The 17,656-nt window shown below is 36.4% G+C and overlaps 1 protein-coding gene across 1 annotated transcript in view; it reads right to left on the bottom strand.

Annotated features, from left to right (window-relative positions):
- Positions 1–17,656, bottom strand: part of BCL2L13 (BCL2 like 13) — a 92,469-nt gene that overhangs the window by 48,612 nt on the left and 26,201 nt on the right. Inside the window, 2 exon segments of the mRNA XM_070269774.1 lie at positions 3,270–3,426; positions 12,171–12,278. Of these exon segments, the coding sequence (XP_070125875.1) occupies positions 3,270–3,426; positions 12,171–12,278 (265 nt within the window).

The following is a 17,656-nucleotide window of genomic DNA, read 5'->3' on the forward strand; positions in this document are numbered from 1 at the left end:
TTACAGCTACCACTTATTGGTAGATTACTGTTGGGGTTTATATTTTTTATATTTATATTATATATTACATATTATCATTTTACACATTAGGAAACTGAAGCTCAGAAAAGTCAAGAGACTATCCCAAATCCACACAGTTGGCAAGCAGTAATGTAGGAATTCACACCCAATTAGATCTGGCTCCAAAGGCCACAGTGTTCCTATTTTAAGTTAGGATTTTGACACATGCCATGATAATGTCTAGATGCCATATGTGGCTAATAAGCATTTGAAATGTGACTACTGATATGCTGAAGGTGCAATATACAACCAGATTTCAAAGACTTAGTAAGAAAAGAAGAATGTAAAATATCTCATTAATAATATTTTATATTGAGTACTTGTTAAAACTATAATATTTTTAATATATTGAGTAAAATAACATATTATTAAAAATCTTAATTTAATTTTATGTGGCTGATAGAAAATAAATTACACATATGTGACCTGCATTATATCTATTGTACAGTGCTGGTCTAGGTATTTCAGAAAACAGTTCTGATGACACAGCTATCATTCTTTTCTACAAGTCAACATAAAATCAGCACTTCAGCTTTGCTGAAAGAAGATCGCAGGGATAACCTTTTTCATTAAATGCGATGTACTCCCTTCCTGATATATTCCTAGTAAAGTAAGCTTAGAATTTTTTAGAAGACTTGGGCTAAATACCAGGTAGTTGTAAAACTCGAACTTCAGCAGATACTATACAGTCTACCTACCTATATTCTCCCTGAAGCTTTATTGCGTCTATCAGTCCCTTCACTTCCTTTCCTCAACTGTTTGATGTTGCTGTGGGTCACAGTAGTCCTTAATGGTAGTTTGTCTATCAGGCTAAAGTATTTAGCATCCTTCAGAATGAAATATGATTTGAAACATTATATGTACACACATATATGGACATAAAAGATCCAGCATATTAAAACATTTAAAGGAAATCTAATACATAGAAAAGTAAGTAGCTGAAAAATTAGCTCTATCTAATGAGCTATTTGAACAGAGCAAACAAGAAGCAGCAGGAGGCAGGTGGGGGAAGCCTTTGAAACTGCTGGTGCTCAGTTATATAGATGAGTTCAGGATTAATTGCCCACTTTAACAAAACTGTTGGGAGGAGCAGGTGATATTTTCTACCTTAAAAGATACTGCCATCAACCTGTACAACACTTTTTTATTTTCAAAGTATTAGTAACAGAGCTTAACAACTTTCAAAAGTAGATGTCTGAAAAAAATTATTCATAAAGAGGCCTGACTTTGATATACAACCAGAAGTACCAATCTAAAAAATAATTATATCAGTATTCAGGCTTGGGGAAAAAACCAAAACAAGTATTCATCCAAGACAGTTTTTTTTTGTTGTTTTAAGATTTTATTTTCCTTTTCCTCCACAAAGCCCCCCGGTACCTAGTTGTATATTTTAGTTGTGGGTCCTTCTAGTTGTGGTATGTGGGATGCTGCCTCAGCATGGCTTGATGAGCGGTGCCATATCCGCGCCAAGGACCTGAACCAGCAAAACCCTGGGCTGCTAAAGTGGAGCACACGAACTTAACCACTCGGCCATGGGGCTGGCCCCCTAAGACAATATTTTTACAAATATAAGTTATTTTGCAGTGAGAAGATACCAATTTTTTCTGCAGATTATGAAAAGGACTCCAAAAATAATACTTTTCCTTTTTTTAACTATATAACACTGTTCTTCAGAGAGCTTATAATATCTCAGTACAGTTAAAATTAAGAGATAGAGAAACTGAGATAAAGAGTGAAATGGTAAGGGGCTAGCCCAGTGGTGTAGTGGTTAAGTTCGCATGCTCTGCTTCGGTGACCCAGGATTCGCAGGTTTGGATCCTGGATGCGGACCTACACACTGCTCATTGAGCCATGCTGTGGCGGCATTCCATGTAAAATAGAGGGAGATTGGCACAGATGTTAGCTCAGGGCCAATCTTCCTCACACAAACACAAAAAGAGTGAAATGGTTTGTTCAAAGCTACAAATAGTTTGTACCAAAATTAGAAACAGATTTTTTTGCTTCCTCAGTCATTTTCCTCTCAGTTCCAAAAGCTTTTACAAGTTTTTTTGTTTGTTTGTTTTGGCAAAACAGCAGGTTTTGAAACCTCAATATATAAAATATATGAAAGTACAAGCTGTTCCAGTTTAAGAAGAGTGGAGAGGGCCTAACAAGCCCCACCCACTCACCCTTCCCCTCCCCTCCTCATGGCTCCTAATGCTGAAAGCCACAGCTGTATATCCAAATTTCTTATTTAAGTTTTATTTCTTGACACCCAAATGTCTTCACATTTATCTTTAAACTTTTCTATATATAAAGTTAAGAAAATCCAAATACAATTTTCATGTTACTGTTTCCTATGTATAATTTGGATTTATAACATTTGTTTATGTCACCAGAATATGCAGAAACAAAGTGAATTCTCCTTAAACCCAAATTGCTTCCTTTAACAAATGGTAAAGTATAAACTTTGCTTACGTGAAAGTAAGGAATTACCTTACTACGACAGCAATTTGGCATCTGAATTTTGGCCTTTTAGCGAAGGAACAGTCTTCATCCTGTTTTAGATAGTTGTCAATCTTCATTAAACCAAATATCTTTGTAATTCAAACAAATTCCTTAATGACTCTCAGCAAAGAATAAGGGGAAATGAATTTTTAAGAGTTACAATAAATGACTTGATTCTATTTTAATACACTTTCACTATGAGCTTCTTGCCTTTACCTTCACCAGTCAGAACCATAGCTAGGAGAGAAGTTTCCCCTATAAAAATGTGGCAGTAGTTCCATGGACAGATGTGTGACCTCAAAGTTTAACAACATCTGGGATACCTAAAATACGGATAAAATGTTAATCCCACACTGCAATGCATAAAACCCTATCCATTATATTTATGTTGGCTGCTAGAGAGAATGGCACTAAAAAGTGGTCAGGACAAGTGAAACAGCTTATATTTACAACTCTGTGAAAGCATCTGTTGAAACCTGACAGCTCAACAAGTAAATACAAATGATCAAATTCATGTTGGAACAGTTAAACCACAACTTGATGCAAAAGTTGTCACTCAAACCACAAACAGAGATGCTTGTAAAAGTAAAAGAAAAAGTGAAGAAAAGTGAGAAAAGAAGTGACACCATTCACCCAAACATAGCCTTAATGAACCCAGTGCTGCATAAGGGATCCAGAGACTACTGACAGAACCGTGTTCCCACTCAGCAATGGTAACTCACTGGCTGAGGAGCATCTGTAACGCCTTCTGGAGAGGTTCTTTCAGTTCCTGTGACACTTTCTCTCCAAGATGAGCCAAGCAGTCTTCTACTGAGCTTTCTGGGTTAGCAGGGCTGAACACAGGAGAAGTATGACGGTCAAAGCCTGTGGTGGTAAAGGCTGAAGACAGGGCAAAAGAAAAACCTAATTTAATAAACAATATCAAAAGTTGTACTATAAAAGCTTGGAGGATTAAGGCACTTACTATTGGGAACAAGCTAATAGTTATAAGTCACTTAAAAAGGTCAGATAGTCATTATGGGATATTAATCTTTCCTGGAACAAAAAATTTGATAGGTCCTAAGCTTCGAGATTTTTTTTAAAGAAAGATTTTTACAAAAAAATCTTAGTTTCAAGAGAAGAAAAATACTAAACTGATGTGTTAAAATACACAAACCATTTTAGTGTATTACCAGAGACCAATTTAGTATAAAAATGATAAAGGAGAGACAACTCCTAACTCTCATCCTTCTCTTAATAATCTTTTACCTCTATAAATGTGGCACTTCTTAAACCAGATTCTAATCAGTTTATTCCAACTTGGAGGATGAGTAGATTACTTTTACTCCCTTTTCAAAATGAATTATTAAACTCAATATTCTTGCACATGAATAAATTTTAAAACTATGAAGGTTATACAAGTTGCACATGGAAGAAGTAGTCACAGCCACCTCTCCTCAGCTCACACTACCAGCATCTCACCTGCTTTCTTACTCCAAGTTATATAGACTTAGCCATTCTGTAAGTGCAGAAAGAAAAGGTAGAATCATTGTTGTTCCAGGATACAAATGGGATGGGGGGCATAGACTCCCAGCAGAGCAAGTGGCTTATATCCACTCCTAAGAGTTATCAATAAACTCTATAAAGTATTTACGGTATTAATCTAAGGCTTGCTTCTAGAAGGCTGCAAATTTTACTACAGAGTTAAATACATATTTCTCTGTGAAGTGCTTGCCTCCAAGAAAGATGCATACGGCTGCAAAGTTCACACATATTTTGTTGTCCATTATAATGATCAGTTTTGGATAATATGAGGTGCAATAAGTGAGAGCATGTAAGCCTTTGTTGCTTTTTTTTTCCTTTCTGTCTTTTGCCCATTTTACTACGTATAAGTATTTTTATCAGAAAAGGACGAAGGCTTGGAGTGACGTCAGCATCAGGGGGCAGTGAGCTGTTCCCTTAGTCTCTTCTAAGTTAGAACCAAACAGACATTCATTAACCAACACAGGATCCCCTACAAAGCACAAGAGAGAGAGCCACCCAGCCATACATCTGAAGGTGGGGCTACTGGATCCCTGGGAAGCAACAGAAGGAGGTGAATGGATCCCCTTTCGCACCCCAGCAGCAGTGATCCAGGTCGCAGGTTCTCATGCAGCAGCTGATGCGCAACTATAAGAGGAGGTGGAGGAGCAGGCAGACCCGTGCTTGAATACTTTCACTTTCACAGTGCTGTCCAGCCTTCGGGAATGCTTCACATCGAGTGGCACAGCTCACCTACCGTGCAGGTGTCCCCACCAAGCACAGAGGCCCAGGCGAATGACCCATGAGCTCAGAGCAGACCCATGTGTGTGAATAAAAATGCCCCTTCCTTCCCGCCTAGTGCACCAGTTTGGCCACTCCCCAGCCAAGGCAGTGGTTTTGCACCAGAGCACCTACACATGCATGTGTGACCCACCAAGTGGCTTTGGCCAGCAGGGAAATGGAGACGAGCGCTATGAGCACTTCCAGCAGCCATGGCAGGTTCATAAAACACAGCTCCTACCCCCCGTAGAGGTGGCAGGTGGAATCTGTGACCCAAAACTATCACTACATGCCAGCAAAGGATTGCTTCATCAAACACCATGAAGAACTACATTAACACTCCAGAGGAGAAGGAAAATGATAAGTCTCCAGAAACCAATCCTAAAATCACAGAAATTTACAAATTAAATGAGAGAGAATTCAAAATAGTTCTCATAAAAAAACTCAATGAGTTACAAGAAAACTCAGAAACAATTCAAGGAACTCAGGAATAAAATTAATGAGCAGAAGGAATTCTCCACCAAAGAGATTAAAACTCAAAAAAAAATGCCAAACAGAAATCCTGGAGATAAAGAATGCAATGAATGAGATAAAAAACAATCTAGAAACCTCAAAATACAAAGCTCACGTTATGGAGGACAGAATTAGTAATTTAGAGGACAGAAATACAGAAATGCTCCAGGTGGAGGAAGAGAGAGAACTAAGACTTAAAAAGAATGAAGACACTCTGAGAAATATCCAACTCAATTCCAGAGGGAGAGGAGGAGAAAAGAGCAGAGAGCTTGTTCAAAGAAATAATACCTGAGAACTTCCCAAATCTGGGGAAGGGACTGGACTTACAAGTATATGAAGCCAAAAGAACTCCTAATTACATAATGCAAAAAGACCTCCAAGGCAGACAATAGCAAAACTGGGAACAGTCACTGACAAAGAAAAAATATTAAGGGCAGCAAGGCAAAAGAGGATAATGGACAAAGGAACCCCTATCAGGCTTTCAGCAGAAACCTTACAGGCTAGGAAAGAGTGGTATGAGGTATTCAAGATACTGCAAGACAAAAACATTCAGCCAAGAATACTCAATCCAGTGAAACTATCTTTCAGATATGATGGAAGAAAAAAAGGTTTCCCAGATAAACAAAAGCTGAGGGAGTTCATCACCACTAGACCTTTACAAGAAATGATCAAGGATGCCCTCATACCTGAAACAAAAAGGCAAAGGTTTACAAAGCCTTGAGCAGAGATAAATAGACAGACAAAATCAGAAAATTGCAGCTCTCTATCAGAACAGGTGATTAAGCAAATACTGAATTACAACATAAAAGATAAAGAGAAGGAAAGCATCAAATATAATTATAAACACTTCATTTTAATCACAAACTCATAACACAAAATAGTAAATTGTGACAAAAATAACTTAGAAGGGGAAGACGTAAGGGATGGAACCTGCTTAGGCTAATGGAGATCAGAGGCTATCAGAAAATGGACTATCTCATCTACAAAATCTTTTATACAAATCTCATGGTAACCACTAAACAAAAAATCAGAGCAGAGACACAAAACATAAATTAAGAGAAAATGAGAAAACCGTCACAGAAAACAACCAAACTTAAACAGCGGTGAGAAATACAAGAGAACAGGGCCTGGCCCTGTAGGTGAGTCGTTCAAGTTCCACGTGCTCTGCTTTGGTGAACCAGGTTCGCAAGTTTGGATCCTGGGTGCAGACTTACTCTACTCACCAACCACCCTGTCAAGGTGTCCCACATACAAAAAAATAGAGGAAGATTGGCACAGACGTTAGTTCAGGGTGACTGTTCCTCAACCAAAAAAAACGAGGAAGATTGGCAATGAATGTTAGCTCAGGGTAAACCTTCCTCAGCAAAGAAGAAAAAAGGAAAAAAGAAATACAAGGGAAGACAAACAAGGGAAATGTAGAACAATCGGAAAACAAGAGAAAAAAATGACAGCATGAACCCCTCATATATCAATAATCACTCTAAATTTAAATGAATTGAATTCTCCAATGAAAAGACACAGAGTGGCAGGATAGATTAAAAAATGAGACCCAACAATATGCTGCCTCCAGGAAACACATCTCAGCTCTAAAGATAAACACAGGCTCAGAGTGAAGGGATGGAAGACAATACTCCAAGCTAACGGCAAGCAAAAAGAAAGCAGATGTCGTCATACTTATATCAGACAAAGCAGACTTCAAAATAAAAAAGGCAATGAGAAACAAGGAAGGGCAGTATATAATGAGAAAAGGGCATTCGACCAAGAGAATATAACACTTATGAATATATATGCACCTAACACAGGAGCACCAAAGTATATAAAGCAACTATTAACACACCTAAAGGGAGAACTTAACAGCAACACAATAATAGTAGGAGATCTCAACACCTCACTTACATTAATGGATAGATCATCCAGACAGAAAGTCAACAAGGAAAAAGTGGCCTTAAATGAAAACCTAGACCAGATGGGCTTAAGAGAGATATATAGAACATTACATTCAAAACCAGCAGAATATACATTCTTCTCAAGTGCATATGGAACATTCTCAAAGATAGATCATATGTTGGGAAACAAGGAAAGCCTCAATAAATTTAAGAAGATTAAAATCACATCAAGCGGCTTTCCCAACCACAATGCTATGAAACTAGAAATCAGCTACAAGAACAAAGCTGGGAAAGTCATAAACACGTTGAGACTAAACAATATGCTACTAAACAACAACTGGATCAATGAAGAAATCAAATGGGAAATGACAAAATATCTGGAGACATGAAAATAAAAATACATCATACCAACTCTTATGGGATGCAGCAAAAGCGGTTTTAAGAGGGAAATTCACAGCAATACAGGCCCACCTCAACAAACAAGAAAAATCTCAAATAAGTAATTTTAAACTACACCTAACAGAATTGGAAAAAGAAGAACAAACAAAACCCAAAGTCAGCAGAAGAGGAAAATAATAAAAATCAGAGCAGAAGTAAATGAAACAGAGACTAAAAAAACAGTAGAAAGGATCAATGAAACCAAGAGCTGGTTCTTGGAAGAGATAAACAAAATTGGCAAACCCTTAGCCAGACTCACTAAGAAAAAAAGAGAGAAGCCTCAAATAAATACAATTAGAAATTAAAGAGGAGAAATTACCATAGATACCACAGAAATACAAAGGATTATAAGAGAACACTATGAAAAGCTACAGCCCACAAATTGGATAACCTAAAGGAAATGGATAAACTTTTAGACCCATATAACCTCCCAAAACTGAATAAAGAAGAAATAGAGAATCTGAATGGACCAATCACTAGTAAACAGATTCAAAAGACAATCAAAAACCTCCCAAAAGTCCAGGACCAGATGGCTTCTCTGGAGAAGTCTACCAAACATTCAAAGAAGATTTAATAGCAACCCTTCTTAAACTAGACCAAAAAAACTGAAGAAAATGGAACACTTCCCAACTCATTCTGTGAGGCCAATATTATCCTGATACCAAAAGCAGGCAAGGACAGCATGAAGAAGGAAAATTACAGGCCAATATCTCTGGATGAACATAGATGCAAAAATCCTCAAGAAAATATTGGCAAAATGAATACAGCAGTACATTAAAAGGATCACATACCATGATCACGTGGGATTTATACCAGGGACTCAGGGAGGGTTCAACATCCACAAATCAAACAATGTGATGTACCACATTAACAAAATGACGAATAAAAATCACGTGATCATCTCAATAGATGCAGAGAAAGCATCTGACAAGATCCAACATCCATTTATGATAAAAACTCTCAGTAAAATGGGTATAAAAGGAAAGTACCTCAACATAATAAAGGCCATATATAACAAACTTACAGCCAACATCATACATAACAGTAAAAAACTAAAAGCCATCCCTCTAAGAACGGGAATGAGACAAGGGTGCCCACTCTCACCACTCTTATTCAACATAGTACTAGAGATTTTGGCCAGAGCAATTAGGTAAGAAAAAGAAAGGAAGAAATGAAACAATTGCTATTTGCAGATGATGTGATTCTATATATAGAAAACTCTAAAGAATCCATCAGAAAACTATTAGAAATAACCAACAACTTTAGCAAAGTTGCTCGGTACAAAATCAACTTACAAAAATCGGTTACATTTCTATATACTAATAACAAACTACCAGAAAGAGAAATCAAGAATACAATCCCATTTACAATCACAACACAAAGAATAAAATATCTAGGAATAAATTTAACCAAAGAGGGGACAGACCTATACTGAAAACAAAGACATTATTGAAAGAAATTGAAGAAGATATACAGAAATGGAAAGATATTCCATGTTCATGGATTGGAAGAATAAACATAGTTAAAACGTCCATATTACCGAAAGCAATTTATAGACTCAGTGCAATCCCAATCAGAATCCCAATTACATTCTTCATGGAAATAGAACAAAGAATCCTAAAATTCATATGGGGCAACAAAAGACCCCACATAGCTAAAGCAATCCTGAGAGAAAAGAACAAAGCTGGAGGCATCACAATCTCTGACTTCAAAATAGACTACAAAGCTACAGTAATCAAAACAGCACGGTACTGGCACAAAAACAGACACACGGATCAATAGAAGAGAATTGAAAGCCTAGAAACAAAACCATACATCTATGGACAGCTAATCTTCAACAAAGGAGCCAAGAACATAAAACGGAGAAAGGAAAGTGTCAAGAAAAGGTGCTGGGGCCAGCCAGGTGGTGTAGCAGTTAAGTGCGCACATTCCGCTTTGGCGGCCCAAGGTTGGCAGGTTCGGATCCCGGGTACAGACATGGCACCACTTGGCAAGCCATGCTGTGGTAGGCATCCCACGTATAAAGTGGAGGAAGATGGGCACGGATGTTAGCTCAGAGCCAGTCTTCCTCAGTGAAAGAGGAGGATTGGCAGCAAACGTTAGCTCAGGGCTGGGCATCCTCAGATAAATAAATAAATAAATAAATAAATAGTGTTGGGAAAACTGGACAGCCACAAGCAAAAGAATGAAAGGAGAGCATTATCTTACACTGTACACAAAAATTAACTAAAAATGGATTAAAGACTTGAATGTAAGACCTGAAACCATAAAACTCCCAGAAGAAAATATAGCCAGTACACTCTTTGACATTAGTCTTAGCAGTATATTTTCAGAAACTATGTCTACTTGGGCAAGGGAAACAAAAGAAAAAATAAACAAATGGAGACTACAGCAGACTATAAAGAGCTTCTACAAGACAAAGGAAAAAATGAACAAAACTAAAAGACAACCCACCAACTGGGAGAAAATATTTGCAAATCATGTATCTGACAATGGGGTTAATCTCCAAAATATATGAAGAGAAATTTCTCCAAAGAAGATACATAGGCACATCAAAAGATGTTCAACATCACCAATCATTAGGGAAATGCAAATCAAAACTTCAATGAGCTATCACCTTACACCTGTTAGAATGGCTATAATTACCAAGACAAAAAATAACAACAGCTGGTGAGAATGTGGAGACAAGGGAACCCTCATCCACTGCTGGTGGGATATTTATCCAAAGAGCTTGAAATCCACAATTCAAAGAAATTTAGGTACCCCTATGTTCACTGTAGCACTATTCACAATAGCAAAGATGTGGAAGAAACCCAAGTGCCCATCGACTGATGAATGGATAAAGAAGATGAGGCATATATATACAATGGAATACTGTAACTCAGCCACAAAAAAAGACAAAATCATCTCATTTGCAACAACATAAATGGACCTTGAGGGTATGATGATGTTAAGTGACATAGGCCAGACAGAGAAAGACAAACCCACATGATTTCACTCATAAGTGGAAGAAAAATAAATACATGGATAAAGAGAACAGATTAGTGGTTACCAGAGGGAAAGGGGGTGGGGACGGGCGAAAGGGGTAAAGGGGCACAAAAATATGGTGATGGATAAAAATTAGACTATTGGTGGTGAGCATGATGCAGTCCATAAGGAAACTGATAATAACGTACACCTGAAATTACACAATGTTATAAACCAGTATGAATTTTTTTTAAAAATGGAAGAAGGCTTAAAATAGAATTGGAACTTTAGTCAGTTAAAAATGTTGATAAAGGCAAATAAAAGAGAAGATTAAAATTAGGTTTCTGGATTATTTGTATATTTCTTTTCATACTCTTTCTGTACAAACAGGGAACTAATTTATAAACATGATTTATAATTTTTCTTGTTAAAAATTATTGTGAAATATACATTCACATAGACACTTTTACAAAAATATTCATAGCATCATTATACATAATAGCCAAAAAGGGGAAACAACCTAATGTTCATCAACTAACGAATGGATAAACATAATGTGGTATTATCCACAGAATGGAGTATTATTCCACTGTAGAATGGAATGAAGTACTGAAACATACTACAGATGACCCTTGAAAACACTATGCTAAGAGAAAGAAGTCCCAAAAGACCACCACCATTTACGTTTATATCCATAATAAATGCATTGAGACAGAAAGCACATTAATGGTTGCCATGGGTGGGGACAGGGGCAAGGGCTGGTGGGAGTAGAAATGGTAAACGACTGCTAATGTGCAGAGTGTTTCTTCTTGGGACGGAAAAAGTATTCTAAACTTAGATTTGGTGACGGTTGTACAATTCTGTGAATATACTAAAAACCAATGAACTGTACACCTTACATGAGTAAATTTTACGGTATGTGAAATATATCTGAATAAAGCTGTAAAAGAAAATCACTGGGTAAGAGGTTCAATGCAGTGTTACTTATGTAAGGCAAAATAAGAAATAATCCAAATGCTCCTCTCAATAATAAGGGAATGATTGAGTAAATATTCATTCAATACAGAATTTCATGTATTTAAGTAGAATAACTATTTTAAAAGTTTATGATGTAATGTTAAGTACAAAATATGTGGCTATAAAACTACAGGTACATTACGATTACAACCATGTATAGCATATATGCATACAAAAATGGAAGCAGCTTACTTACATTTTTCCCTTTAATGTTATTATTAATTACAAAGATACCAAATATAAATCAAACCACACTGAATGGAAAGTATCTTATCATGACTGTTTAGTCTATTACTTAACACCAGAAAAGGCTACATCTAAACTGTTGGGTATAGTTGGGAAACTTTTATAAGTATATCCCCCAGGAAAGAAAAAGGATATCTTCTATTTTCATCCTATAATCCTATACCAATGAAGTTGTGTAATGTTGAGAACACTCTACTGCAAAAAATCAAACTACATCAACAGCAAACACACGAAACAGAATCTACTAATTACCTAGGAAGATAAAGATAAACCGACCTTCAGAAATTTCTTTGTCCAGGGATTTTAGCTCTTCTTCAATTTCAGCTTTAACTTTTAATAAAACTTCTTGATCCAGAGTTTGTGAAGTTACATCTTGTTGAACTCCTGAAACCAACAAAAAAGATTACCATTGAAAGAGACAGAGAGAAGCCATTAGAATATGGGTAGCATTTTAACTTTTAAGTTAGAAAATACAAAATCAAAACTCATTATCCAGGCTAGGGGGGCTAGGAGATATTTAAAGATAAGGAAGCTAAGGCTTGGGTAGGTTATACTACTCCCACAGAGGACTGGTATATATGATTGGAACTCAGGCTGGTCTAAATACAAAACGATTCATCCAGGCTATGTCCTACTCATCTTCTGGTTGGGCAGCTAGGAAGGAAATATCTTAGAAACATTTTTGATGTAATAGAAAAGGAACCTGAAAGGTCATCTAGATCAGTGATAGTGTCTTCTGACATTGACACTCACGGTCCCTTATCTTCACATCTTTATGCAAACGGCAGCCCAAGAGAATGTCTATTATCACCAAAAGATTTATATCCTCCAGCTTATAAATATACCAAAAGTACTGGGCATAAGCTATCCTTATGCAGTAAAAGGAGGAGGAAGCTCCTGGTCTATAGGACAGAGTGGAAAACAAAGGGGAAGAGTCTAAAGGAGAAAATTAGACCAGATACTTGATAATTTACTAATTTCTCCTGCCTCAGATATTCAGAGCAGAGCTTCATCATTTCACCTAAAACACTGAATCCAAATATGACACCTCTCGCCCCTCCCATTGAGAAAAATTTATAGACACGTTTCTAGTACTTTTTCAGTGGGTCATATCACTATTCTCAACCACTGACAAGTTTTATAAAGAAAGAGATGAGCTGTTAATATGTTTTCATTTTTGCAAGCAAAAAACTCTGAATTCAAAAATGAGCTTATTAGTTTAGGCCAAGAAATCTGATTATTATAGCATCCATGGGTCTTTGAAGTACCTCTGAAAAACAAAGTTAGATATTTCTATATCTCACAGATTCTCTGATTAGGTTTCAAGTTTTAAAGTGGACAAAAATGATTTTCCTTTAGGCCACATAAAACACTTGCCTTCTAAGCTGAGACTAACCAAAATAAAACTCACACCCTTAAAAGAATTTTTGTGGAAGGGGCCGGCCCCGTGGCCAACTGGTTAAGTTCACGCGCTCTGCTTCGGCAATGCAGGGTTTTGCCAGTTCGGATCCTGGGCAGACATAGCACCTTTCATCAAGCCATGCTGAGGTGGCATCCCACATGTAACAACTAGAAGGACCCACAACTAAAAATATACAACTATGTAGCGGGGGGCTTTGGGGACAAAAAGGAAAAATAAAATCTTTAAAAAAGAAAATATTAAAAAAAAAAAAAAGAATTTTTGTGGAAAATATAAAATTCCTTACATATTTCTAGTTGAAGTGCAACACAAAGGATCCCCTCTAGGTAATGGTTAATATATATTTTGCTTAATGACATTTCATTTATTTATGCCTAAATAAATATCTTAGATGAAACTACATAAAAACCTAAAAACATTCCATGAAACACACACAATCTATTATGCAAAATTTGAAGACAATGTATCCTAGGAAGAAGGCAATCTTTGCAAATTCTCACAAAGCATAAAAGTCTATCTTTTTACAGACAGGCTTTTTTCCCCCAATTTTTTTTATTGTGGTAAAATAAAAATAACAAAATTTACCATCTTAACCATTTTTAAATACATAGTCAGTAGTACTAAACACATTCATAATGCTGTGCTACTATCACCACCATCCATCTCCAAAACTCTTTTCATTTAGTAAAACTAAAACTCTAAACCATTAAACAATAACTCCCCATACCCTCATTCCCCCAGCCCCTAGAAATCACCCTTCTATTTTCTGTCACTATGATTTTGACCACTCTAAGTACTTTATATAAATGGAATCATACACTATTTGTCTTTCGGGGACTGGCTTATTTTGCTAACAGATAAATTTTCAATAAATCTCAAGTATTGTTTATAATTATAACAATAATGATATGATATTGTGACTTATTAAAACAGGGCAAATAAAGACTGGGAAATCAATTTAAGGTCTTTCAATGAAATTATCTCTCTCCCTTCCAGCTTCCTGGAAGGCAGCTCAGCAGAAGTAGAAGATAAACTTTGGAGTCAAGTATTCCAGCTCATCATTACATGTGACCTTGGACAAGAACAATAATCTTCTTGAGCCTCTCCTCTTATGTAAAATGGGAAAATCATAAGAAACACAAAGGGGTGTTGTCAAGGGTAATCAGAGAAATAAATCCAGTTTCATCAAATCAAAAATGCTCAATAGATAGTAGTTCCCACTCATCAAGCCTTTTGTGTGTGTGTGGTGAGAAAGATTCACTCTGAGCTAACACCTGTTACCAATCTTCCTCTCTTTTTACTTGGGGAAGATTTGCCCTCAGCTAACATCTGTGCCAGTCTTCCTCTATTTTGTATGTGGGTCACCACCACAGCATGGCCACTGACAAATGGTGTAGGTCCACACCCGGGAACTCAACCCAAGTCGCTAAAGCAGAGTGCACTGAACTTAACAACCAGGCTACTAGGCCAGCCCCTCATCAAGCCTTTTTGATTCTCTAAAATTTGTTACTATTTAACAGTGATCTTTCCCCAAGCCTTGTCTCTGTGAACAAAAACAGTTCATCATAAATTTCTAATCAATGACACTTATACAGAATCTGCTTTCAGTACTGTAAGAGTTTAAATCAGCAGAAACAACCTTCTGATAGTTTAAATAATGCCAAATGATATAATATAGGGCTGTTATAACAGGAACTAGGAGAAATCTTGACAGGCAATTACTCTTGCTCTTCATTTGCTGTAAGAGAAAATGATCAATTTAGATCAACTGATCTAAAACTAAAATCTTTTTTCCCTGAATAGATGTCCAACCGAATTTAATTAGTTTATATTCAAACATTCAAAAGGAAAATTAAATTTTTTTAATTTAGGGTACATTTCACAATAAACTCATCTGGGAAGTTTTACTAAGAAGCTAACATTTTTTTTTTTTTTAAGATTTTTTTCCTTTTTTCTTCCCAAGTCCCCCCAGTACATAGTTGTATATTCTTCGTTGTGGGTCCTTCTAGTTGTGGTATGTGGGATGCTGCCTCAGCGTGGTTTGATGAGCAGTGCCATGTCCACGCCCAGGATTCGAACCAACAAAACACTGGGCTGCCTGCAGCGGAGCATGCAAACTTAACCACTCGGGCATGAGTGTTCAGCCCTGCTAAGATTCTTGAATACCAGATGTTCCATGATTTTCTACATTTCAAGGTGTGACTTACCTATAAGAGATTTGCCTTCAAACTTTTGCAGGCTAAAATAATCCCTGCCATATTCAACAATGTAAGAAGTCTGATCAATCATTGTCATGAGCTACAGTAAATGAAAGTGCTTTTAAGAGAAGTCCTTCTTTTACCTACTGATACTCCTTCAAACATACTTCTATGACAGAGGTAGGGTAACAACCATGCTGAAAAATGTCTTGGTTATTAGCCTTTTAAAAAGTTCCACAGAAACATTTTGAACTTAACATCTGCTAGTTTGCTCTTGACCTGCCCTTAATCAGAAACACAGAGCACCTAAACATTTCAGATTCTTGCCAAATACAACCTGTTGGATTTAATTTTTTATAAGGTTTCCTGATGTGACAGGTAGTCCTTCCATTCTTCTGCAGTCTAGACTTTATCCTCATATTAAACTGGATCATCACAAAAGTACACACATATAATCTAGGTACCCAGATGGTGTCAACTATTTGTTTTAACTGAGTTGCACTTTGGTGTCATTTCCTTAGCTTTTATCCAGAATCACATTATGAGACAACGTTTTGAAACCTAATACTGTATTTGATATTGACAATATTTTGTACTACATTACTCTGTACCCTATGTAATAATGCTCTAAGTGAAAAAAAATATTTTTAAAGAATAATGTTCCACTTAGAAGAAAATAGTATAGCTTTTAGTTATGGAAAAATAATCCTGTTACTAAGTATACCTCCATTTTTTTTTTTGGTTTTGCCTCAGAACCAAATTCACTGATCAATATTACTGTACGAGACTTTATAGACTACATATCTGTGATTTATTATTCCCACTATAGAAGTGTACAGTTTCCCTATTCTGGTTTTATTTATTAGAATACTTTTATTTGTTTATTTATATGCTTTCATTATGTATTATTATAAGCCACAATAAGTTATATGAATTTAAATAAATTAAAAAATTCATTTCTGCTCCTTCTCAGTATGAACTCACTGCCAATTTCTTCACTAACGAAAAAGACATATTATGCTACAATTTTACCTAACCTGGACTGTCCTTTCTTTTCCTGATTATTCAAACTCTGTCCACTTTGCAAGAATCAGTTTAAGTCCCTCTGCTTCTCCACAATATCTTCACTGACTACTTCTAAATCACTGACATTTGAACATTTATATCATTTAGCCTGTGCCACATCATTTAACATTTAAATATTTACTAAAAGTGTTCAAGGATTTTATAGTTTATTATCATTATTCTGACCAAATTACAAACTATTTGAGATAGTTCCTTTGTCCTAGACTTGTGTCAAGTAGACTTGTGTCAAGCGAGAACTAAAAAAGTACTCAAACACTTGATAGTGATAGCTATCACTGTCACTGTGATGAAGACTCAAAGGATTATAATGTATAGATGACAACCTTGCCGGGGAGAGAGGACGCTTAAGAAAAAAGACAATGAAATGAAAGTTATATAAATTCAGAGGAATAAAAAAAATCAATGTTGGGGCCAGCTCCGTGGCCAAGTGATTAAGTTCGCACACTCCACTTCGGCGGCCCAGGGTTTCGCCGGTTCAGATCCTGGGCACGGACATGGCACTGCTCATCAGGCCATGCTGAGGCAGCGTCCCACATTCCACAACTAGAAGAACCCACAACTAAAAAATATACAACTATGTACTGTGGGGATTTGGGGAGAAAAAGCAGAAAAAAAGAAAAGACTATAAAAAAACCAATGTTATCAGTATATTTTGAGGCTAGCTCAAACAATAACAGTTAAAAGAAATAAAGAAAATGAGAATTCATTTTGTATAAGAGAACAGAGTACAGACCCAACACAGACATAGGACAGTAACTAGACCATTTATTTATGGTGATGGAATTGTGATGGAGAATATGGAGGATGAAGAATGGAAAGAATAAGACCTCAACTGTTGTCTCCATGCTTATGAGAGTTTAACCATTCTCTGAACCAACTGAATTTTAGATTTGAAAGGGTCTGTAAAGTAAAAGTTGTTCTTCCTCCTTATTATACGAAGAATATGGGACTCAAAGAATTTAAATGACTAGCCCAGGCTCAAATATATCATACACAAACAAAACTAGAAAGTAGGTCTTCTGGTAAGCAAAATTATCACTGACTTCTAAAATATACGA

The sequence above is a fragment of the Equus caballus genome, chromosome 6 (genome assembly GCF_041296265.1).
Source record: "Equus caballus isolate H_3958 breed thoroughbred chromosome 6, TB-T2T, whole genome shotgun sequence".
NCBI lineage: Eukaryota > Metazoa > Chordata > Mammalia > Perissodactyla > Equidae > Equus > Equus caballus.